General features: G+C 42.8%; 1 protein-coding gene and 1 pseudogene across 1 annotated transcript in view; one reads left to right on the top strand and one right to left on the bottom strand.

The window, feature by feature from the left end:
- PKHD1 (PKHD1 ciliary IPT domain containing fibrocystin/polyductin) overlaps positions 1–26172 on the top strand; it is a 239695-nt gene that overhangs the window by 42363 nt on the left and 171160 nt on the right. The window contains exons 6-18 of the mRNA XM_066622360.1: positions 1071–1110; positions 1837–1907; positions 3815–3916; positions 4110–4205; positions 8172–8310; positions 9250–9364; positions 15478–15741; positions 16547–16663; positions 17897–17987; positions 19743–19858; positions 20263–20393; positions 22076–22260; positions 25957–26095. Of these exons, the coding sequence (XP_066478457.1) occupies positions 1071–1110; positions 1837–1907; positions 3815–3916; positions 4110–4205; positions 8172–8310; positions 9250–9364; positions 15478–15741; positions 16547–16663; positions 17897–17987; positions 19743–19858; positions 20263–20393; positions 22076–22260; positions 25957–26095 (1606 nt within the window). The remainder of the gene's footprint in view (positions 1–1070; positions 1111–1836; positions 1908–3814; positions 3917–4109; positions 4206–8171; positions 8311–9249; positions 9365–15477; positions 15742–16546; positions 16664–17896; positions 17988–19742; positions 19859–20262; positions 20394–22075; positions 22261–25956; positions 26096–26172) is intronic.
- LOC136637943 (5S ribosomal RNA) lies at positions 13498–13616 on the bottom strand (annotated as a pseudogene).

A 26172-nucleotide genomic window follows, 5' to 3' on the forward strand; every position in this document is an offset into this window, starting at 1 on the left:
CCTTTTTATCCTTGCTACCATTGGCGTTGTTTTCAGCATACACTTGCAGCCACAGTGGCATAAGGGCTATAAATGATATGTGTGAAATTCTCAGTTCAAATTGCAGGGGCTTTAGGCAAGTTCAGTTGCTGGCACAATGCCCTAGGAAGATGGATTAGACCCAGGAAATGTGGAATTTGAAGTGCACCGCCATGACCAATCCTGCCTCCCTTCCAAGCTTGGTCTGGCCTCCTCCCTGTCTCTGTCACCACCCCATTCCGCCCAACTCCTGCCCCATTCAGCCACCTCCCCACCTCTCTCCAACCCCTGCAGCGGCTTACCTCCTCTGCTGGGTTTCTGTAGATCAGCTGGTACATGTGGGAAGGCTCCAGTCTTCCTGCTGGTGCTTCAGCAGCATGTTCTGTTAGAGTGCACTTTATGGCTGCTTTATAATGACAGGTGCTGGTGGAATGCACTTTCCGCTGGCGCAGCAGCCCAATAGGGATTGGCCTGTTTATCATAATTTTATATTCACCCAAGGGCGCAATCCTATCTTGCGCTAGAACAGGCAAGCCAAGAGGCTTGTGCTGTATCCACAAGAGAGCGGAGCGACTTGGAGTTGCTATGTGCTCCTCGGGAGTGGGGGTTGGGATCCGGCATAAGTGCCGGGTCCCAACCCCACCTCTTGCTCCCCACCTGCCCGCCTCTGGGGCCACCTACCACCCATCCTCCCCCTATCCCAGAACGCCTCCTCCCCACCCATCCCAGAGCCTTGCACCAGGCCAGTTCAGCTGATGTAAGGCTTGGTGCCTCCATCAGCATGGAGGCTTATGTCAGCCTCCATAGGCCGGCGCGCCTCCGTGTGCTGGCATGGCTAACTCATAAGACACGCAAACGTGTCTTTTGGCGTAGTTTGATTTGTGCTGTGAGTGTCTGATCCTTCTCTATATTTTCCTTGTTAGAGGTGATGGAACATTGGGTTCAGACTCTTTGAAACAGGGAGGATTAGAAGAGGGAAGAACAGCATTCATAAATTCTATACTTGAACTGATTCAAATTCTAGTGCTGAATGTGTTTCCTCTCTTTGACAGGGTCACATAATGTTAGCTTTTCAGTGTCTAACAAAGGAAAGTAAGTAAGGAATGCAGATTTATTTATTTGGTTTATTTTATAGTGTCGTGTTTGTTTCTGAATTTATTAACTTGTTTCCTATAGATATAAACACATTTTGTGCTATGGTTCAAGGGTGTTGGACTCAGTAGAGGTTAGTTGTTAAGATTCCTCCAATTTAATGGCTTCTTGGCCTGTGTCAAACTCATCAATGTTAGTGATTACCTTTTTCATCCAGACATTTTGCAAAATCTTTTCAATAAACTGCTTGGAAGGGGGAGAATAGAGAACAATTTACATGTCATTAATCATGCAATTGCACCCCCTGGAGGACAATTTGCACAACCAAACTAATATGCCTAAACGAAGGAGCTCTCTGTTACGGAAAGGTGTGTGGCTGATTACGGGTGCAATCCTAACCCACTTTCCAGCACTGACATAAGGGCAATGCAGCTCTGAGGTAAGGGACCAAACATTCCCTTACTTTGAGGAGGCCTTTGTGAGTGCCACCCAACTGCAGGATGTAGCACTTGGCTCAGTGGGACAGCTACGCCAGTGCTAGAAAGTTGGTTAGGTTTTGGGTCTACATCACTTAGTACCTAGCTGACAACTCAGTTCAGATTTGCTTTCAGATTTTCTTTCTTGTAAAACTAAGAAACAGTATTTTACAATTTTCCCAAGACTCCATGTATTTTCTATCTTAATTTCCTGATATTGAAGTCACTTCCTCTTCTGTGTTTGCTGCAGGTCCACGGTACACAAGGATGCTTGGCTTATCAGTGCTAAACAGGACCTTTTTCTGTACCAAACATACCCAGGTATTGTTCTCCTAAACTGGTCTGTTTATTGCTGTGCTTGATTAAAAAGGATCTTGAATTCAATTCCTGTACCAGTTTACTTCCCAACACAGTTATGTTTGAATGCACAGTGATTAAGGGTGTAATCTAGCCACAAAAGACTTGTGCCGGCCCAGGAGGAAGCTGCGTCAGTGCTCAGAGAAGCAACAGCTTGCGGAGGCTGCTGCAAGCCTTTGCGCTGGCTTCCTCTGTGCGGGTTGCGTTGGCCCAACTGGGCCGACGGAGGTAGGCAGGGGGAGGTGGGGTAGAGGCAGGAGGGAGGTGTTCCTAGGTGGAGGGAGGGAGGGCAGTGGGCGGCTCTGGGGGGTGGGTGGGTGGAGAGCAGGAGGCGGGCCTGGGATCTGGCAGTTATGCTGAATCCCAACCACCATTCCCGGGGAGAACAGTGTGACTTTAAGCTACTCCACTCTCCTCGAACTTGTGCCACCTCAACAGGTGGCGCAAGTCGGAGGAGACCCATAGGGGCCAGCGGCCCTCACCCGGAGGTGAGTGAAAATGTTTCCCCTTGCTTCTGGCTGAGCTGCTTATGGCCCCTGTCCTGCGCTGGATACAGCACAAGTCTCTTGGCTTGCCTGTCCCAGCACAGTATAGGATTGCGCCCTAAATTTCTAAAGTGAGAGAAGATAGAGTGTGATCATTGTCTGGAAGACCTACTGTCATTTCTGCAGCCCTTATGCCTACTTGTAGGTGCGTCAGTGCTAACTGTAGTTGCTTGGGACCCATTCATGTTGTAATGATGAGGCGGTTGCTGCAGTGAACACAAATGGACACATGTATGGTTAGGATGCGCATTGGCTAGAGTTGGTCAACTCTTTCACAATGCTTCAAAAAGTGTAATTTGAGTCTATTCTTTTCTTTCTCTCACATTCCCCCCCCCCCCCAAGATGGAGAATTCCACTTCATTGGTTGTCAGTTGGCAAGGCCACTCTCTGTCTTTTTATAAAGAGTTTCAGGTTCCTGCTGAGACCAAGAACACTGTGGCTGATGACCAGCTGTTTCATTGGGTGCATGTTGAATGATCACAGTGCCACCTAATAGAGATAAAATCAAACTATGAAGCGATACTATCATTATCATGAGAAGTAGTTTGGAGGAGACATATAATTAAATTAGTAGCCTGCCTGCAGTGAGTGTTGAGGCATAATGCAGCACAAGTAACTGTTAATGTTAAGGATTGGGAAACGGATTAACTTCTGGACTGCAAGGTTGAACCCTGTCATCATTGGCTTATAGCAGTGGTCCCCAAACCCCAGCCCAGCTGCCACTTGCAGCCTTCGGGGACTCCAAATCCGACCTGCAGGGACCCCTAGACTTGCCGGAGCCTGTGCTGGCCCGACGCAACAGCTCTCAGCGTGAGGGCAACTGTTTTACCTCTCATGTGAGCTGTGGGACGAGGGCTCCCTGTCTGTGATGCAGCAGCAGCAGGCAAGGAAAGGCCGGCCTTGTTTTGTGCAAGGCCTTTTATAGGCCCTGAGCTATTGCAAGACCTTCATTCATTCAGTCATATAAGTTCCATCTCTAATATATTCATTTATGTAAATTCAAATTTGAAATGTAAATTAATTCTTTTTTTCCCCCCAGCCCCCAACACAGTGTCAGAGAGATTATGTTTCACTCTTGCCAAAAATGTTTGGACACCTCTGGTTTATAGCATAAATTATTATTTTTACCTTATTCCTTTCTCAGTTAGTTTGATGTTTGCAAAGGCCCAAACGCTGCAACTGCAAATGAATTATTCAAATCTGTATAATTTATTTGAGAGAAAGAATGAGATTGTTTTGGTGCAAAATAGATTCTATGTCATGATGATAATACATTTTTTTACGTTAACATGCCTCTAAATTTGGCCCACAATATTTAATTTGCAGAAATATTTACGGTGTCTCCGTCTTCAGGGAGTCTGGGTGGCGGAACTCATCTCACTATCACAGGAGACTTCTTTGAAATGCCCGTGCAGGTCAGAGTTGCAGGTAATGATCTTGAAACCAAACTTCTTGGCGTGTTTGAATTTGAATATGTGTCTGCAACTGGAGGTATGCTGTATAAATTGCATGTTTTAGAACCTCTTCTGAGTGTGTTGCAATAACGTTTGTTGGGTCCCTTGGCCCCTTCATGGTCTGTAACGATAACCATCACATTCATACTTCTCTTCGTGTTTGTCAGGCATCCCCTGCAAAATTAAGAATGTTTCTCCCCAAAAGATCATTTGTGCAACGGGAGCAGTTGACGAGAGTAGAAGACTCAACAGACCTCACCCAGGTGCGTTGTTTATGACACGATCATAGGGCAACTTTCTGTGTGCTTGGGTTTTTAGAGGTAATGTGGGAACTGGGCATCCTGTCTTGAAGTGCTGTGTGATCCCTCTCTCAGGACCAGACACTAGACATAGTATAGGAGATGGTGTCTCTTCTGTATTTTTTTTTTTAGTTTGTGAGCCCTTTGGGGACAGGGACAGTTATTGGTTTATTTTACAATCTAAACTGTTTTGTGAACTACTCTTCTTGAAAAGCAGTATTCTTAATAATAATAATAATAATAATAATAATAATAATAATAATAATAATAATAATAATAATAATAATAATAATAATCTTTGTTCAAATTTCCCAACACACATACACTTACAGAGAGAGAGAGTTAAAAGTAGTCGCTGAGATGGTGAGCTGACTTAAATTTGATGAACTGCGGTGGGGAAGGTTTCTTTTTAACCCCTCTTAGAGTCCAATGCTATGCATGTCTCCTCAGAAGAAAGTCTCATTTTAGTCAGTGAGGCTTACTCCCAGGTAAGTATGGATAGGATTGCAGCCTTACAGCCCAATCCTAAGCTGCCTGAGTCACTTTGGGGAAAGGGGACATTTGTCCCTTTCCCCTGGATAAGAATGCAGGCCCCACAATGGGTCTCCTCCAGCCTGTGCCAGATATTTTGCTGGCGTAGACTGGAGGAGTTCCATGTCAGACTTTTCAACTCAACACAGAGCTTAGGGTCTGGCAGAGCAGAACTCTGCTGGTCCCATCTCCTCCTCCCCTGTTTCCTCCCCTGCCCTCCCCCTGCCCCGGAATGTTCCCCCCCACCCAGAAATCCTGCATTGTTGCCCAGCAGTGTACCTTGCCACAGAGATGCTCCCTGGTGTTGGCCTCCCAGTGCTGGTCTCAGTGCCAGTGCTCCTGGCTCTCCCAGTGCTATAAACATGCTTTACGACATGTTTATGGTATCCAGCGCCATGCTGGAGCTCAGCACCAGTTCTGGGAGGGTTTAGGATTGGACCTTTATTCTGTTATAAACCATGGAGGGGGAAAAAAGAGAGATCCCTGTATTGTACTTGTCTTGTGCCCTCACTCAAGCTTCCAAGAGTGATTGTAGCCAAAGAAATGGCATGAGGGGAAAGGGTTATTTATTATATATATTTAAGACGCATTTATCTCATTCCACTATCTGTGCAGAGACCACCAGTATGGCTTGCAACTTTTCAAATAAAATAATGCCATTTAAAACAAAGAGCACATTACAATAATCCAGACTCAAAGTGACTATGGCAATGGAGTGTTGTGACCAGATCAGAACCACCTCCCCATTGCCACAGTCCTAATCAAAAATGACCCCTTTCCATGCCTCCTTTTAACCAAAGAAAAAGGTAACAGGAGATCTGATCATGGGTGTATCATGTCTAACTGGGCCCTGACAATGCTTGAGATGGCAAACTTAATTCCTCACGGAAAATTGCAGGGTATGAATGTCAGGTTTCGCCTTGGATTTATTTATTTAACATTTCTATACCAATTCTCTGTTGCTGAACAATATACGGTGATAAAAAATCAACTTCATTAACAACATCTAAAAATAAAGGTCATAAATACACTGAAAAGACCAGCTGTCTGGGAGATACTACAAGATCCCCTACCAAGATTGTTTCTGCCCTTGTTATGGGTGGTCAGTTGAATCTCTTTTGCACATACTCTTCTATTGTCCGCGGCATAACTGTGCCCGCTCCACCTATTTGATGCCCATCCTGGTTAATAGGGACGGTCTTTCAGATTTGGCAAAAATAAAGCTTCTTCTAAATGATTGCTCACCTGCAGAATTGAAAGAGGTTTCAAAATTTATGATGGTGGTGATAAATAATTGCTGCTGAATGATGTTTCCAGCGTTATAACCGAGAAGGTGGTAGTTTATCTGCAGCAGATGGTGGCAAGTAGAATCATAAGATGGTATCTCTGCCAGTATGATTTATAAGGAGTGAATATAGATTTGTCTGGTTGTCATGTATCCCTTTGTATCATTTATTATAGGCCTGTTTTCAATGTTATGTATGTTACGTATGCCAGCAAAGGTCTGTCTGTCTGTCTGTCTGACCTGCTGTGGAAACATCTTTTTAAAAAGTTAACAAGTGATCAGATTGAGAAACCAGTATTAAAAGTCTTCTTTAAAAGCCAGGTTTTGTCCAGTTGCTGAAGCGCCAAGAGAGAAATGGTCAAGCACTATACTTATGAAAGTGCATTCCAGAGGGTGGTCTCTATCCCAGAGTAGGTGAAGATCTCATATCTGTGAAAGCTGGGACATGGAGCAGAGGTGCTGCTCAGAGTGAAGGGCTATGAACCTATGGAAAGAAGTGCTTCTAAAAGCATGCGGGTCTTTGAAGGTCATTTTCAGCAATCTGTATTGAGCATGGAAGCATATCAGCAACCAGTGCCACTGGGCAGAATAGCAATGATATGCTCTCTGTGGCCTGTAGTGGTGAAAAAGAGTGGATGCAGCATTCTTATGTCATGAATAAGTACATGTTAAGCCTAGGTCGGCAGCAGAAGCCTGAACCAAGCTAAGACAGTGTAACTGAGAAGTTGCTAGCAGTTCCTAGCTGCAGGAATGTGAGTAAATAAGCGAAAGTATTGTTGTCTCTCCTTTGCTGGCCAGAAAGGACAGATAACAAGAATTACAACCCATTAGAATGTTTAGCACCTTTGCAGACAGAGAGGCGCCTTATCAAGCATGTTTGAGTGGATCTCCAGTTGGGAGTAAAGAACTATGAGGGGTTAGCAAGCAGGCCAACTTCGAGAAGGTTCTGTTCCTCAAGGGTTCTGATTGGACGGTCTAATAAGTATGAACTCACCTCAGTACTATTAGCATGTTGTGTTGTGTTGGCAACCTTCAGTCTCGAAAGACTGTGATGTCACGCTCTGAATGGTGGTTCTGGAACAGTGTCTAGTGTGGTTGAAAAGGCCGATTTGGGAGTGACAATCCCTTCCACACTGGGAGCAAGTGCAGTCTGTCCCTGGTCTGTCTCCCTGGCTATGGGCCTTCCTTCTTTGCCTCTTTGCCTCAGACTGTTGGCCAAGTGTCTCTTCAAACTGGGAAAGGCCATGCTGCACAGCCTGCCTCCAAGTGGGCCACTCAGAGGCCAGGGTTTCCCATTTGTTGAGGTCCACTCCTAAGGCCTTTAGATGTCCTTGTATCGCAGCTATGGTCTACCCGTAGGGCGCTTTCCTTGCACGAGTTCTAAGAAGTATAATAATGAGTGCCCAGGGGGTGTGTGGTTGTTCCTTCTTGGACAGAGTTTTGGGTACGACAGTCTGCACGCGTGTAAGCTCCTTTGTCCGTCATGGGCACCTGGCCCCATAGGTAGCCCTGGAGCTAAGAGATCTACAAGAGTAACTGACCCAGGTGAGAGATAGCCAGCTAGCTTTATTATTTTATTGCTGATATGTTTCCTAGATGTTTATGCCTCTAGCATTTGCTGCCTTATTGTAGAGTGCGGAACCTTATGTACTTGTTTCATTGTCTGTTGGGGACAAAGGTTCAGAATCCTGCCTAGCTGTTCAGCAAGCTACCAAGTGCTCACTGAGGTCTAGTAACTTGAGGACTGAGGCTTTAATAGGAGAAAGAGCTCAGTGCCTGCAAGGGATAGAATTAAGCCTAGAGGGTCTCAGTGTCCCTGGACTGAGGCACTGGCACATACAGGGTGGTGGCAGTACTACTGAGCAGGGGGGCCTTGAGAGCTTTAGGGTCTGAAAAACAAGAAACCTGAGCACCCCAAACCCCCCTTTGTTTACGACACTCCAGTAACTCTAGATTCTGAATTGTCAATACCTGATACTTATGGTGTTCTAGATCATTTGGTCACATGCTAGATGGACGGGTTTGATAAGGGGCCTTCATCTGATTTTTTTGCACAAGCAATGTGGCAGCTTTCATTGACTGCTGATGACAAGGTCTTGTTTGCAATTTCTCAGGAAACAGAGGACTTCTCTTTGAGGCATGGGATGGCTCAGACAGTCTTCTCACTGAAGCAGTTCCTGGGTACAGGTGGCAATTTGTTCCTAATGCCAGTTCTCCATTAGATTTTCTGTCTGAGGGACAGCAACTGTTCAGGTGAGCACTGATCGGTAAGGGATCTGATGTGTACCGCCTTTCTAATGTAAGCTTGAAGCATGTGCAAACCACAAACTTTTACCAATTCTGTCTGTTTTCTACTAGCTTAATGTTCATTATTTTTCTCCAAAGTGAGTGAGAATTTTAGTTTAGAGAGGGTGTTGAGAATCCTGAGTTTGAGAGCCATAACTGCACCCCTCACCTCACTATAGTTCACAGACTTCCAGGGTGGTGATCATGGTGTATACATGCCTTTATAGTGCAATGTTTCAGGTGAACTGACTGAGCAACTGAGAGACATTCCAATTCTTGTATTTCTGAGAACTTCTATACCTGCTGGCTGTACGGTTGCTTAAGCATGTTGAAACAGTGTGATTTCTACTGAAAAATTTCTGCTATCCCATGGCTTCACTGCACGCTACTCTGGGAACAGAGGAATGCAGAAACCATACAGAAGGTGGAAAGAACATATTCATTCCTTTGGGATGGTTCTTTTACTGCCCAGGTTTCTCTAGTTTCTGCATTGTTACATTTTGAAATGATGTGGGATGGTGGAGTTCTGGGGTAGTGGCAACCACTTACTTTCTGAGATGTAAGCATCTGTCCGTAGTGTACATTCAAATTGCAAATAAATCTTTTTCAGTTCTTTCCTCTTGAATTGCAGCGTGTGGGAAAGAATCATGCCATACCCTTGACCCCTTCCACTTCCTAGATATGACTTCCAGGCATCCCTGCATTCTGTACTTGTCATCACAGACATAGGGGTTGAGTGTCATGTGGCTTCTTCTCTAAGCTAACACTTTATTCTGGAGCAAGAGAGAGAGTTGTCTTCATATTTCTTTAAAATGATGAAAATCTTTAAAATGCAGATATTTTCCTTCAGAAAAGAATTCTGTTTGGAGGCCTGACTCATTTAATGTTTTTTGTTCCGCTACTCAGTGCACGACTACGGGGTTTTTTTGTGGCACCTCAGACGAATAACTACACATTCTGGATCCGGGCAGATGGAAAGGCTTCTTTGTACTTAAGCCTGTCAGAAGATCCAAGAAATAAGGTACCATAAGCTATGCAAGCAAAAGTTGAAGTGGCAGAGCTGTGACCCTGAACATTGTCCAGCCTAGCACTTGGCTGATTTTACCCCTAGGTTCAAGTTCCAAAGCAGGGATTTTCTTGATATAATGAAATGACAATAGTTATTTGTTTCCAGCAACACTTGGAGTTATTATAACCTGGCTGTATGCATTTTATTTAGAAACAAATCTATGTTTAGTGGGGCTTATTAAGTATGCATTGGCTTGGAATTCCAATTCTTTGAGAGTGCCAATATTCTTGTTCATGTTCTTAGATCTCATATAAAATAATCTGCATATGCCAGTTTCCCACTGATATAAGAGGTGAGTGGAATGAATGAGTGGCAAAAGCATTTACTCAGCCTTATTTGACCCTTCTTTAGAGAATTCCATCTCTTGTGAAAAAGAGTAGAGAAGTGTAAGATATGATATTTTTTGGCAGGATCCTATCCTATTTGTTAATTCTACTGAATAGGTAGAATTACCTACCCTAGTTCATTTGTCATCTACCTAGTTCTTTCTTTAATGCTTGCAAGTTCTACTTATGTCAATAACTTCTTCCTTACGATCATTTTTTTAAAAAAGGGTGATCTGTACTGTCAGTTGTGATTCAGCACTGAGAACTATATTCTGAGTAGAGAATTCTCAAGGCTTCTATGTTCCGGTTTCCCCAAATTCAGAACTGTTCCAATGACAGTCATCATGACCTTACATTTGGCAGTGCAAATCCTGGTCCCTTATGAATGTGATCTAGTATAGTGAAAGATTCCAGATATCTTCTGCCCTTGTTTAATTACGTGAAATGTTGCAAAGAATTTGAATTATTCACCTTCTGGATTTTTTTTTTTTGGCCCTTCTAAGTATAACCACTACCTTCAGAGCTTAGTCTGGCATGGGTTGTAATACTTGAGGGATTCATTCTGCTTAAGAGCTGCTATGTTTGTGTGTGCTGCAAGTTCTGTCTACTACATCACATCTAAATTTATACCTGCCACCATGAGAGTTAACTCATTGACATTCCACATGGTAACTTGTAACCCATGGTAACTTCATATAAGGTCATTAGATGATAAGTGTTCAGTGATTCAAGAAGAGAATTCATGGGTGGCCATTTCAGGATATCATGTTTGCAGAAGAAAACATTTCTTTACCAGCATGTAATCAATCTGTGGAATTCTGTACTACAGGATGCAGTGATGGAACCTGGCCTAGATGCCTTTAAAAGGGGATTGGGCAGATTTTTGAGGAAAAATGCATCATAGTTTGCAAGCCATGATAGGTATATATAACCTCCTGGTTTTAGAAGTATCCTATCACTGAATGCTAGATTCAAAGGAATGGCAACAGGATGAAGTTATCTTGTTGTCTTGTGTGCTCCTTGAGCCCACCAGGGATCCTACTAAGGTGGGCCACTTTAATATACAGGAAGCTGGACTAGATGGGCCTTTTGCCTGATTCAGCAGGGCTGTTCTTATGTATAGCCCTGGAATGTAGGCTAGTAATACCTTTTTCCCTGTTGCAGGTTTGGGGGGGAGGGTGAGCTTGCAAGAATAGCAGCTTGTGTAATGTTATCAATGAAATCTTTGTTCAGTTCAGATGTAGGCCAGCAACCATCTTAGTTTATATGATTTAACTGCTGCAGTGCACCAATGCTGAGGCTATCTCCTCAGAAATAAATTCATTATTAGCCAATTGTTAGTAACCCCTACTAACTGGAAAGGCATTCTGACAATAAGTTTTTAAATTTTTTGGCTTAATGGAGAAAATGATATATCAACATCACCACATAAAATTGTGTGACCCCATATGTCTGCCCCTTCTCAAGCGCAACGTTCCACTAAATCATTTCTCAGTATCATAGGAAATCCCACAACAAATATTTCAGAAGATCCAGCTTTATTAGTATTTTAAGATGAATTCCTTGGCAAAAAACACCTTCGATACGACCGTCCTTTCTCTACCAAATGATCTCTTCTCCAGTTTTATGTTTTTTGGTTAAAGTGACAGGCTTTTTCTGTTCATTTCTTGTTACCAAGGGGAGAGTTTTTCAGTCACTTGCTAGGTTATGAGGCCATAATGGCCCCTTACTTCCAGGCGTTGATCTTGCCTGTTAAGCATGCAGTGGATCAAATATCTTTTTTCAGGCATTGATAAAACTAATTTCATTGGTTCAGCAAAATCGCTCCTGCTCAGGATTGGTTGTGGGTGCAGATGGTCTCATCAAGGGAAAAGAGCAGCATCTCTTGGATCTTTTAAGCAGGCTTGTGGGTTATATTTTTCCTCTCTCTTCTTCCTTATTCTTATTAAAGCCTGCAGGTTGTTGAGAGAAGAGTAGGGGATGTTCATCTAACTTAACGGTTTTTGCAGATGGAGGTTGCTGACTGCCTGCCACGTTTCTTTGGTATCGCTGCTTGCTGGCTTTGTTGGTTATCACCAGACATCTCTTCCTGAGAGAGTGATTCAGTTTCCTTGGCCTTCATGTTGGAAGGACTGTTAAAGCGAACCGAGTGTTTCTTTGACTGCCTCTCCTCTGATGTTGCTTTCGGTGTGGAGGAGTTTGCCAAGCTGTAGAAAATCTCATCATCGGAATAGCGTGGTTTCCTTTTGGCTTTCTTCTCCACAGAAGCCCTTGTGACCTTGGTACGTTTCCTGCCAACCTTTGCCTTTAGTTTGCGCTTTTGAAGGCCTGCACGAACACGAGTGTAATTTTTCTTCTTCCTTGGTCTACCTACCCGTGCAGGCTTCTTATGATAGACTCTCTTCCTATAGGGACGTATGGTGGGTTTGGCCTTCTGGGATGAAAGCTCAGTGTCATCTGCCTGCTTCTTCAAATTTCTGGTTGCAGGAAGGTGCCTCCTTTGATATTTGCCCCTCACAGACCGCATTACATGTTTTCTTCTTGTCGTTGTCCTCCTTCTCCTGAGATAGAGCTTCCTTCGTTTGCTCAGGATCTTCCGAGGCCTTCTCTGCCACCTCCTCCTCCTCCTCCTCTTCTTCCTCATCTGGTAGTAGTTCCTCTTACCTCTTTGGACAGCAGTCATGGCTTTGTTGGTGTTGTTTTCCCTTCCATTCAGTTCAACTGCCTCACTGCAAATGATAGTGACTTTAGTCAAGCAGTTCTCTTATATAGTAGTAGACATTCAAATGAGGGACTAGCTCTGAATGCTGTGATTGGTTGGGAGGAACAATAGCCCAGGGAGGTACCTAATAATGCCTGACTGTGAGGCATTCACTTCTGTATGAAATGATGGTGGCATTAAGGTCTCACAAGCTTGCTTAGTGTTGCAAGGAAAGTTTAGCTAAATCTGTTACAGCTTCATTAGTGAAGCTGTGTTTCATTAGTGATTAATATTCTGGCTATCCTTTAGTGAGCCATTCTTCAGTCCATTTTTCACTCTGTTGTAAACTAGTTGCCCTTCTGTCCAGATTAGAGAATATGCTCTGATTACTGTTTTACTCAACATCCCAATAAACCTTTTGTTCATTCCATCTTATTTTGAATTGCAAAATGCAGAATTGGGACAGTACAGGTTCTGCTTATTTCAACGAATGAAGAAATGTGTGATTTAGCCACTCATATTTTGCAGTGATTCTGATCTTTTACTGTACGTGTTATATGGAAATGTATTGGTCATACCTTCTTGATGGTTTGGAAGTGGGAGAAGGACTGCGTGGAGGAACAAAGTTCTAATTAGTCTAAGTCAGATGTATTTTGTTTTATAATAGGTGTCAAACATAAGGCCACCAGGTTGGCTATGGCCTGAGGTAGCTCTATATCTGGCTGATGTGATAATTGGGCTCTCCTAGCACTCTTGTTTCATCAGCATTGTTTCTGCTGAGGCTCTGGGAGGGAGAGACAGAAGGAAGAAGGCAAGGGGTGCTATGGAGGAAGGTGCAGACCGAGAAAGGGTAATGCTGCCTAGGCGTTGGGCGAGCCCAGTTATCACACAGGCAGCCCTTTCAGCAACACCGCTTCTGCTGAGGCATCACTTCACAGTGTACCTTTCGATGCCTCTGCAGAAGTTGTGAGACTGAAAATATGATCAAGAGTTGTATATTTTTCTCTTCTGTAATTTACAGTGGCTGGCAACCTTCAGTCTCGAAAGACTATGGTATAAGCCTACAGCACCCGGTATTCCCAGGCGGTCTCCCATCCAAGTACTAACCTGGCCTAACCCTGCTTAGCTTCTGAGATCAAACAAGACCGGGCATCTGCAGGGTAACAGTACCCTGCACATGGCTGATCTTGTGTGATCTCGGAAGCTAAGCAGGCTCAGGCGTGGTTAGTTCTTGGATGAGAGACCGCCTGGGAATACCGGGTGCTGTAGGCTTATACCATAGTCTTTCGAGACTGAAGGTTGCCAACCAATTTACAGTTTGAGTTCTTATTTCTGGCCATCATCTGCTTAATGACATCACTTCCTGCTCAATGATATCACTTCTGGCCCTCAGCAGGCACCATGAATGCTGTTCAGCCTTCTGCTTGAAATGAGTTTGACACACCTGCTTTATAAAGGTATAAATAGACAATGTTTTTATTTTTCTAAAACTGGACAAAGCGTATCAAAATAAAGGATAAAACAGGACATAAAACAGAGTAGCCAGTGATCAAGCAAGAATAATCATAGCAAATAAAAACTAGAAACCATTTTCAACTGGTTTATCTTTATTGCTGGAAGGCTTGGTGGAACATGGAAGGGCTTTAATAATTTTATAAAACATGTTAAAAAAGTAGCCGGTAAGCTCTCCTATATGATGCATCCCACCGTGCAACTTGATGTATTAGGCATTTATGTCCTTCCTCCCAATGCCCTTGTCACATCTTACAATTGTAATTACTATTGGAATGCTTAGGTAAAAAGGTGGTGTTCACCAGGTAAGAGAGGAACCCCAGTTTTCTAGGCTTCATACCAGATGTGATCTATCCAGAGGTTTAACACTGCTTGCTGCTTTTTGTTCACCTGTGCAGTACAGTAAAAATATGTAAAGTATGGCCAGTCAGATGATTTCTTGTCAGGTTTATGCCATCGTTCATTAAAAAAAAGTCGTGCACAGAACAGAGCTTCCCCCTGGTGTGTAGTGCCCTTACTTTCCAGAACAAAGTGGAAAAAAAAAAAAAAAAACCACCACTGGCAGGCTGTAGAACATAACAGAAAGGAAAGGCAGCAAGGAATTAGGCATGAGGAGACAATACAGGCACCCCCTGCTTTTTGATGGACCATTTTTCTACGGTCCACTCTTTTGACGCATTTCAGTTATACCCAGCAGACATTCATTCGATGCGTGCTCCACTCTTTTGACTTCATCAGACTTACTGGTCTTGCTCCGATGCTGGAGACCTCCACTGGCCTGGCAACCATGGAGCTGGGAGTGGCAGCCAGACTGATGCATTGCAGCATTGACGTTTGGTGACAGGAGGAAGGGCCCACCCTCTGCAGTGGGACCATGGCACACAGTGCGGAGGCTGCACCCTACCCAGCAGAGTGGGAGAGGCACTGGAATGGCCTGCATATGGGTGAGAGAGGAGGAGAGCAGGGAAATGGCTGGGCGGTCTGTGCCCATCCTGCAAAACAACTGGTGGTCGGGGAAACAGCTGAACAAAATGAAAGAGCTTTATGCATATGGGGGGGGGGAGATGGAGACCTGGAAGGGGTGGGGGCCACCAGCAGGGATTTGGTAGCCATTTTTCCTTAAAAAGCAAAAAAATAGACTGGGCTTCGATTTTCAATGGTGCTCTAACAGTGTTCTGTTCCCTAACCCGTTAAATAAGTGGGGGACACCTGTACAAAAAGCTCTTGCGCCTAATCCGGTGTTCCCTGGTTTGATTTTTTGTAAGATTAACACCTGCCCATTGTTGGACAACAGAATGTTGAGCCAGAGGGGCTATTCTGTGGCGGCCCTATGACTTCTTGCATTTTTGAATGCCCTTATGAATAACTCCTGCCTACCTTCAGAGGTTCCCTATATTACAGGCAAAAGAATTTAATCTGGAGCCGTTCAAAGATTATTGATAGCTAAAGAGCAAGCCCATTTTGTAGCCCGAACGCACACTTGTTCTACTCTACTCATCTTTCTGTTTTCACTTGTGTAACCACAGATGGAAATTGCATCTATTCCTGCTGGCAGTTCTGAATGGTCAGAACACTGGGAGGAGAACTGGAAGCCAAAATCCAAGAAATTTGAGTTAACCGGTGGTGAGATGTACTATTTGGAAGCAGTGCAACATGGGAAGTTCCCAAGCAGAGGCATCAGTGTTGCAGTCCAGGTGCACAATACCTGGCTGAATCCCACTGTGGTGAATACCTATCGCAGGGAGAAACACAAAATACATGCCTGTGCAACCCAGCTTCCAGAGATACAGGTCCGTTTCATTTTTATCTGAGAGTATAACCCTATGCAGCCCCCACTCCATGACAAAATCAAACTTAATTAATTAAATAAATAAATAAGAAGCGTGCCCCTTATTGGTTAGAGATGCTGTGCTGAAGTGAAGGGGAATTATTTTTTTCCCCTGCTAAATATAGGAGCATCACCACCTGAAAAACTGCCTCTTTACCCAGTTAGCAGTGGTAACTGCATTATGATGCATGTAAATGAGAGCTGACTCATATTAACATCTTATTGGTTCCATGCTGTATCATAATGATGTCTCATTGGCTCTCAGAGCAATCAGTCTCATAGGTTAGTTTTGAGTTAAGAAAATGCACTTTTTGTTCCATAAGGCAGTTGTGTTTTCATTTTCTGGTTAATTGGTCATAGCATTTGATAGAATACAGATATTCCAGTGCAGTTTGTTTCATTGCATTCTGCATTAAATTACCTTTCCAATGTTATATAACATGATGGTATTATTCATACATACCAAGGTTTTCACAGTTTTGGCCGCTAGTGTCAAGCTCAGCTTGTTGCCCCCCTAAAACTTGTTGCCCAGTGCAACTGCTATCCCCTGCACTTCCTTAGCTATGTGACAGCCTTAAAGGCACTACTGCTGCTGGAATGCTAGTTTTGACAGCTTTAGTGTCCAATAGGATTGGTCTGTAAGACAATTTATGAGACTGTCATCATCATTTAAAAAACAAAAAGGATGTGAAAATTGTCCCTGAGCCTCTTTGGTTCTTTAGGCCCAAACTAAACATGTCACTATCTATTTAGGGACTTATTTTTAGAGCAAAGTAGCCTCTGTGCTAGGGTTCCATCTTAATCAGGAGTATGACATTGAGTTTGGGAGTCTAATAAATGGAATCATTGGAAGCCCACAGTGGCTTCTGGGGGACTATTTTCAGGTAAGGAGATGAAGAGTTAAACACCTTCTCCCTCCATGCTGCATTGTCTGTCTGGATTAGTTCTTGTACAGCTGCCAGCTTATGCATCTAATGTCACATCTAGTTTGTCTCTTTAGTTGGGCAGAATCTGGTTTGAGAAACAGGTGAGACTATCACAGTCACTTTTCCTGAACTAGAGTTCATGAACAATCTGCTTTATATATGATCATCATTGAATGGTATAATCTACAGAACTGGAACACAGGGATTCTCATGCTATTTCTGGAAGTTCTTGGTTACTGACTGCTAATTTTTGGATTGGGTCTCCAGGTTGTACGGAATAATTGTTCAGAACAATTGTGGAGATTATTTTTAATCTTAATGTGGGTAAGGTGGTAGTTGGGGACCCCAAGTGGGACAGCAGAGTACTATTTCCAGTAGTTTGTTCATTGATGCTGATGGGATAACTACATTCATAGTTTGCAAGTATGTTTTTGCATTACAGATGCTGACACTATCTGGTACAGGATGGTTTAGTCTTGCGTGGGGCAATGCAACCAGCAACCTGTTGTCTACAAATTCTACCGCTGAACAAGTAAGTTAAAATGAGCCAAAAGGTGCTTCTGTTTATAGAGTCACTGAAAGTATGTGTCCACATGTTTTTCCTGGTCCACACATCAGAATGTCCATAAACTCCAAAATGTTCTGATTGCGAACTTCTTACATTCAGAATGGGAAAGATGTTAAGAAGGGCCAGCAAATTATCCAGCATAAATGAAATTTCAACATTGAAAAGTTTTGTATTTGGGGGGATGTGAAATAGTATTTTGGTGTAAATGTCACAGAGAAGAATGCACTTGAGTAATGAAGAACTACAATTCTGTCTTAGAGAAGCTAGTGTTTTTAACACTGATGCAGAGCACTGTACCTGGACCACTTGAGTTTCCCACTTTTGGGAACCAGGTGGGCTTCATGGTCCAGTGAACTAGCTCAAAGCCAGTTCCTTTGTTTATTGGTCAAGTTGGAGAAGAAGATGCTCAAACAATAAACAACACAAATCTAATGATGCTGAAGCATCAAAGAAGCATCTGTGGTGCTAGACATTACCAAAACAGTGAAAGATAGTTGAAAGAAAGAAAAATCTGAGATTTTCACTGCACCTGCTGATTTTTGCTACTGGCCAGTTTTGTTTAGCTTTTGAAAGCCTTCCAGTTGTATTCTGCTCACACCTGAACTGTTTGTTCCTACATGCAGATCCAGAAGGAGATAGAGGAACTTCTTTTAGTAAAATGTGAAACTAAACCATCATCTGCTGACATTCTTCTGCGGTTTGGATTTGAACATGGTAACTTTGTCCTTTTCAATTTAAAAAATCTTTATTTCAGCAAGAGTCTTTAGCAGCTGAACAAGAAGAATGATAGTGCTTGTTAAATCCTTGCCTTCATAAACTTTTCTACACAGGTACTACAGGCAGGAAGAAAAATCAAAGGAGGACATTTATTCTGAATATATAAGAGCTCCCTGGTTATTTGTGGGTGGCTTTGCTCAAGTCTGTGCATGTCCAGGTCTAAGATTAAGACTGACAAGGTTACCCAGGTTTCTTTCTTTCCCCCCCTTTTCTTTGTATTCTTGTGGGATTTGTATGTTGTCAAGTCAGTACATACTTTTGCTGTGCTGGTTGTGCTGGTGCACTGTTGTGCTTAGTGCAGGGGTGTCCAAATGTGTTTTGACAGGAGGGCCACATAATCTCTCTGACACTAGTCAGGGACCAGGAAAAAATAATTAATTTATATTTAAAATTAGAATACATTTACATAAATGAATATATTAGATGGAACTTACATGAATGAATGGAGGTTTCACAATAGCTCAAGGCCTATAAAAGGCCTTAAACAAAGCAAGGCTGATCTTTCCTTCGCTGCTGCTGCCGCTTCCCAGATGTGAAACAGCAAGCAGTGGAGGGAGCCCTCGTCCCATAGCTCACATGAGAGGTCAAACCGTTGCCCTCACGCTGAGAGCAGTCGCGTTGGGCCAGCACAGGCTCCAGCAAGTCTCCAGAGGGCCAGAGGCTCATTGGAGACTGGGGGCTGCCTGTGGGCTGGATTGGCGGTCCCTGAGGGCTGCAAATGGCTCCTGGGCTGGGGTTTGAGCACCCCTGTACTAGTGCAGTAGCTCAAGGTATTGTGTTATTGCAGTGGTCTTTGCACTCAATCCTAGCTTTGTATTTCCTTGTGAAAGAGACCTTATTTTCCCCCCACTACCAATAGGCACTGAAAATTTGACAAGCGGAGGACATATTGTCAGTTGGACAGAGCCCTTTTGTGGAAAGTTCAGCTCTCACGGGCTAAAAAGTCTTGTAAAAATTCCTTCTCCAGCCTCTGCCTATGATGTCACTAAATACACACATGTGAGTAATGCCTCTTGAGTAGTTTAAAATCTGTGAAAGAATCAAATACTGAATAGCATGACGCATTTTACTGTTGGACACAGACGGTGACTGCTATTATCCCTGGAAAGAAAACTTCCATGAGTGCCAATGGGAGCATTTTATCCAGGATAAATAGCAACTGCTGGCACAGATCAGGACCATAAGGAAGCAGGCAGTTAAAACCCCTCTGCGACCCAATCTGCGACAGTGGACCTAGCTGCTATTTACTTACTAATCACATGCTTAAGGTTGCATCTGGTTTGACTCTTAGATGTGGGTCCGCATCTACACATAGAATAAAGGTTTTTCTCTTATGGTGTTGAATTTGTCGTTTTTTTAAATTGATGGTTTTGGTGTGTTCTTGTTAGCCCCTGAGCGTGTGTGAAACTGCAGAATATAAAGTCCCGAAGAAATGAGCAAACAGTTAAATCCAGTCAGATCAGAGTTGGGCAACACATTGAGCCAACATGGAACAATATGAGCTAATGGGAAAGAACTGATGTATTCATTTTATTCATCACCTTTTCTACTTATGAAGATGCTCATGGCATAAATTACCTGTGGATGAGCCCTTCCAATTCTTTACTTGTGTTGTACAGGGACCACAGTTAATAACAGTAGCAGTGAGTCCTTTTGTGTTCCCTTTAAAATAATTCATTGTTGTTGTTATAGATTATCACAACAGCCATTTTGTGGGACCTCGGTATCCACAGGGGATCCATTCCTGGATCCCCGTAGACACTGAAACCCGTGAAATAATTGAATTCACAGGACGTTCCATCTTGGAAGTGTTCTGAGACCCTGAGTGGCAGTGCTTACTCTGTGGTGAGTTTCAGATTGCAGCCTAAGCTACCCTACTACATCAGTTCTTTGTAATTTTTTTTTAACTCTCATGCCAAATATTATTTGAAATGACTTTCACGTCTGGCCTGTGAATGAGTAAGCAGGGGGAAAGATGGGGTAGGTTGAAAGCTGTGGGAAGGTGGCTTTTAGAGAAGTAAATGGGGAGAGGCCCTAGGAGTGGGAAGAGGAAAGCAGCCTTTTATGCACTGTGGTAACTGACATTCTACAACTTACATATTACTGAGTTTGAGGGGGAAAAGGCCCTTACTATTGATAATCAGAATTATGGTAAGTCAGGCTAGGAAACACTTAGTAATTCCTTTGTCTCCCCTCCCGCTCTCTTTCGTAGCTATGCTTTGCGCATAAAGGCTACCTGAACAACACCCTCTACATTTCAGTGTCCTATTCCAACACCTTCCTAGATAACGTGAAGAAGACATTGACTTGCCAGTGGTGTCATAATGAGAGCAGCCCGGAAAGGTACAAACTGATATAAATAACATGAATTTCACAAATATGGCACTGTTTCTCATTACAATAATTATTTGAAACTAATCTATCCCTTTGCTTCAAACATGTCAGTGCAGGGGGGGCATGATGTCAACACTTTGGAGTCAGGGTTACTTCTTATTATGTTATCTAAAGAACAGATACTCAAGTATATAATAAGTGCTTTGTGGTCATTATGAACGTGACTTAGGGCCCAATCCTCTCGCTGCCTTATGGCGGTGAACCTCTCGTGACAGCACTGAATGCCCTAAAGCAGCCAGCTCTCTTGCAAAAGGCACTCTGACAGTGCACGTTAGCATGCTGCCAGGAGCGCCAGTGGGAAGACTGTGCCTTTCCGTCCCTGTCATCAGAGGATGCCCCACACACCGGAGCAGGTACAGTGATAGGAGGGGTGGAAGGGGATTCCGGGAGGGTGGAATGGAGGTGGGGAGGGGTTGAAACGGGGTGGGGTAAAGCAGGGGATAGGCAGGGGGTGGACAGATCGGGTCCTGGGAGGGGACAGGATCAACATTGATGGTGCTGCCAGTATTCTAACCTCCTTCTCAGGCCTGATTCTGCAGCACAGGGCAATGTGAACTTACAACAGCCTTTTGGCTGTCATAGGTCAAATCCCCACCATAGGATACCATAAGATACCACTGCATCAATTGATGACAGAGGCAGGATAGGATTGGGCTGTTAGAATGTGAAAAGGCAGACTTCTAGTTTAGGCAGCAGGGACATTTTGCTATGGTTCTTGGTCAGTAACATGGAATCATTATCAAAGTCCACTAATTTTGCATTTTTATTTATGCATAAGTAGAGACTTCAGCACACAGGGCACAATGCCGAAAAAAGAATAGCTGCTCACCAAAATAGCTTCTGGCCTTTTCTGAAGTATCCTGCCCAATTTGCTACTGACCATTTTCAAGATCAAACAGCTTCTTTGGTACAATCAGCACCGTGAAACACATAGTGATGACTATAGGCAGGTGTTCAGAAGGTATTAGTTTCTATCTCTAGGCAATAAAGAGGCAGTGTGCGATCTTTAAGCATGTATTTAATTTACAGGAAAACACATCCACTGTATGGTTTCTTTTAGCAACTGCTTTACAGCCCAATCCTATCCATACTTTCTTGGGAGTCAGTCCCATTGACTCTAATGCAACTTACTTCTGAGTAGACATGCATAGGATTGGGCTCTTACAGATTCAGGATATTTCCATGACCCAAAAAAGATGTTTTACCATCTGAGGGCCCAATTCTATCCAACTTTCTAGCTCCGGTGTAGCCGCAATGCAGCCCCATAGTAAGGGTATAAATGTTCCCATACTTTAATAAGGCCTCAGTGACTACTCCAACACCACAGGATGCAGTGCACAACCCACTGGTACAACTATACCAGCACTGGAAAATTGAATAGGATTGGGTTCTAAGGCATTCTGGATTATTCTGAAAAAATCTGAATACCTGTTATCTCTTTTTGGTGTAGTTCCAGATTTTCAGCTTGAGGGTTGCACTTCAGAAAGCTGCAGTGATGTGACTGAAATAATTCTGCATATTCTTGAGAAAGAACAATCTTAGCATAGACTATATTTTCTCCAGTAAAGATAATGTCAACTCCCCTGGTTTAGGCAAACTATTGACATTAACATCCTATGATTGTCTTTCAGTTGGAAGTTTATATGTACTGATCTTTGGAAGGATTGTTTAGACAAATCTGGATTCCTGAAAGATCTTCGAAAAAACTCTTCAGTATTTTTGCATCAGGTTGATATTCAACCCCTTGCTAGTGAGACAGAGACATCTGGCTGGTTTTTTGTGGATGAGGTCATTGCTTCAGACAGAGAAATAGTTGGTAATTTAATTGACTCCTCTTCCTCTTAATGTTGCTTATAGATAATACGATGCAATATAACATTTACTGCAAAATATTTTGTTTTGGGAAAAAGAATCACCCTTAATAAATAAGGATTTACCTTTTAAAGAGCACATTTCTAAAAATTGTTTGACATTTTAATAAGCTGGAGGTCAGCAACTTTTAAAACTCATTACCTGAATGCTACTGAGTGAAACCTTGTAATGAAAAAAAAGTGCACACATAGAGCAGTTTTCCAAACATAGGATTTGTTTCAGAAACTATGAATACCCAAAGCGTCTCTATTATTATATGTGCATAATCATTCATTTTGATTAGATGGAGACATTTTTGATTCATTCTGATTAGATGGAGTCATTTTGAATAGATGGAGACATTTTTCTATGGTTACTTTGTAATAAATACTGTATTACCAAATCCACAGATATATTATTTCATGTTCAAACAAGTACAACTCCCAGTTAAAATGGAAAGAAGGGCCCTGCCCTGGTTACCTCATGTTATATCATATGGAGAAGTTCCATAATGAAAAATGTAAAGTCTGGGAAGCTAGAAAATGTTAATCCCATCTGAGAAAATGAAAATTTTGTTGTTGTTAATCTGCTGGATCCTTTTTGAAATGACAAAGGAAATAATTTTAAAACTAGATGAAGGAAAGTAATGCGATTCCCTATCCCAGAATCTGTTTGGCAAGCTGTGTTCATCAGAGGCCTCATAAGTCAACTTGAAAGATAATATTTATAGGGAGCCTCATTCTGTTTGCACTAGCTTCTCTGTTAATCGGATCCCTGCAGTTACGAGTCCTGTTTATTGCAGAACGATGCATAAAAATTCCATGCACTTACGAACAGCCTTAGATGACAACTGGGGGTTTCTTTGGATTTTCAAAATTACTGCACTGTACCATCTTGCTAGCCACAGCCCACACCATGCAGATGGGTCTCTCACTGGGTAGACTTGCTGTGTATCCAGTTCCCAAATTGCCATACCAGCATTTGAACCACTCTCTTGCTTCTTTCCCCTCCTCTTCTGCTTAATCCTCATCCAACCTCACCAACATAGCATTGTTCTTAATGTACCTATTGCATTTTTAAGCCAGACATAAAAATAATGTATTTTTTATAATAATTTGTTAATTGATTCATTACAATAACATCCAGTTCCACATCTCAAAAAGAATATATTGGAAATGAAAAAAGGTGCAAAAGAGAGTGACCAAAATGATTTCTGGGCTGGGGTATTCAGTTGCAGACCTACCATAAAGTCTGATGGAGCAAAAGCCCCAGGCGTGAGGCGCTAGGGCCCTGCGGAAGCCTCTCTGAGGCTCCCAATGGGGGCGGAAACTGTGCTTCTGGGAAACTCAGAGAGGTTTCTCGGACGCGTTCATGGGTTGCATAAGGCTCTGTGAGCCTCAGGTGAGTAGGAGGGGTGGATTTTTGCGCAGGGGGGTGGCGATAGCCCACAAGAGGGCACTATTATGACCTTTGCCCCGGGCACAGGGCTGGGGAGGTCCGCTGCTGTGGGCATCTCCTTTATGAGGAAAGGCTACAGTATTTGGGACTCTTCAGTCTAGAAAAAAGGCACCTGAGGAGTGTACATGATTGAGACATGCAAAATTATGCAGGGGATAGAGTGGATAGAGGGATGTTCTTTTCCACTCTCATATAACATGAGAACCAGGGGATATCAACTAAAATTGAGTGTTGGGAGAGTTAGGACAGACAAAAGAAAATATTTCTTTACCCAGCATGTAATTAGTCTGTGGAACTCCTTGCCACAGGATGTGATGATGGTTTCTGGCCTAGATGCCTTTAAAAGGGAATTGGACAGATTTCTGGAGGAAAAGCCCATCACAGGTTACAAGCCATGATGGATATGCGCAACCTTCTGATTTTAGAAGTCTAAATGCCAGATGTAAGGGAGTGGCACCAGGATACAGGTCTCTTGTCTTGTGTGCTGCCTGAGGCATCTGGTGGGCTACTGTGAGATAAAGGAAGCTGGACTAGATGGGCTTTTGGCCTGATCCAGCAGGGCTCAACTTATGTTCTTAATAACAATGTTTTCTAAAGTATAAATGCTTTAATATTTCAAAATAAACTTTTGGGGGTTGTTCCAAATCTTCTGGCCCTGATATTTCTTATGGAGAAAAATCTCCACTAACCACAGATTGCTAACCAAGTCAATTTTATTGGCTCCCATCGTCAGATTCCAAGGACCTCCTGTATAAGATATGTGATAGTTGGACATCATGCATGCCTGCTGGAATTGTGAGAAGACTGAGTGACTGTGGAAAATAAAATATACTAATTCATACTAGGATTTTGTTCTGTTAAACCTGATTTATTTCTTAGAGGGTTATATAAAAAATGTGATCTGTCTTGAGCATTTTGAGCAGCGTGGTACTTGCTGGTTGGCAACCTTCAGTCTCGAAAGACTATGGTATAAACCTACAGCACCCAGTATTCCCAGGCGGTCTCCCATCCAAGTACTAACCAGGCCTAACCCTGCTTAGCTTCCAAGATCAGACAAGATCAAGCATCTGCAGGGTAACAGTTGCTACAGGGTAACTTGTTGACAGCTGCCAAATTTTAATAACCACCAAGAAATGAGATTCTATAGTCTCTGTAGTGAATGTCTTGGCATTTGGCCTTGATGGCAAAACTAATTGTTTATATTCATACAAATGATAGTAAATTCCAACAGGTGCCTCTTGAAGAGGTCTTGACTCCTTATATTTTTTGAGTAATCAATTCCTTTAATCTTTTTTGCTACTCTTATAGCAATATCTCTGCGTGTGTGTTTGTGTGTGTGTATTTGTATATATAGTTGATACTTCTTTGTGTAATATAGAATTATATATTTTGTTGTTTCTATAGCTAAAGTATAATATAAGAAAAATCACACTTTAAATGCAAACATATGGAAAATGTACATTTAATGTACATGAAAATGTACATGAAGGTGGTTCAGAAGCTACAGCTAGTGCAGAATGTGGCGGCTCGGGTAGTTGCTGGGGGTCGGCAGTTTGACTCTGTCACACCGCTACTCCGGCGACTGCACTGGCTGCCCATTCGTTTCCAGGCTGAATTCAAGGTGCTGGTTATGACTTTTAAAGCCCTAAACGGCTTGGGACCAGCGTATTTGAGAGACCACCTTCTTCCATATAGTTCGGTCCATTCTCTAAGGTCATCAGAAGGGGCCCTGTCGGTTGTGCTGTCATTGAGAGTGGTGGAGGGAATGGCGGCCAGAAACAGGGCCTTTTTGGTGGTGGCACCTGCACTATGGAATTCCCTCCCCTTTGAATTGAGAGCAGCTTCCTCATTATTAATATTCTGGCAGGGCCTGAAGACTTGTTTATTCAGGAAAGCCTTCGAGGCGCTGTAAGGGCTGTTTTTATAAATTTATAAATTATGTCTTTTACTGTGTGCTTTTAATATGCTGCTATGTATTTTATCTTGTTTTAATTATTTTTAAGTGTTTTGTATTTTTAATGTTTATTTGTATCCTTGTTTGTTTGTATTTTAACTTGATTGTTGGCCTCCTTGGGTGCCCTTCGGGGAGAAAGGTGGAATACAAATCTAATAAAGTACATAAATGATCTGGGTTTGTTCTGAACTTTGCAGAGAAACATTCTTATTTTTTTTTCTAATTGTTATTCAAACATTTCTTTCTTAGTTTTTCAAAGAGAACCAAAACCAGCTCATCCACATGGGAATTTGATAGAATCAGTATCTGTGGTTGGTGCTCCACCTCTATACAATATATCTTTTTTAATGTCAGACTACTGCAGGGATCTACCTCTTGTCTCTCTGAGGTAGGCATTTGTACCGCAAATATTCTTTGTACTCCTAAAAGTTTGTATGTCTGTCCCCAGCCTGAGTTGCTAATGGC

Source organism: Tiliqua scincoides, chromosome 1 (genome assembly GCF_035046505.1).
Source record: "Tiliqua scincoides isolate rTilSci1 chromosome 1, rTilSci1.hap2, whole genome shotgun sequence".
Classification (NCBI taxonomy): Eukaryota; Metazoa; Chordata; class Lepidosauria; order Squamata; family Scincidae; genus Tiliqua; species Tiliqua scincoides.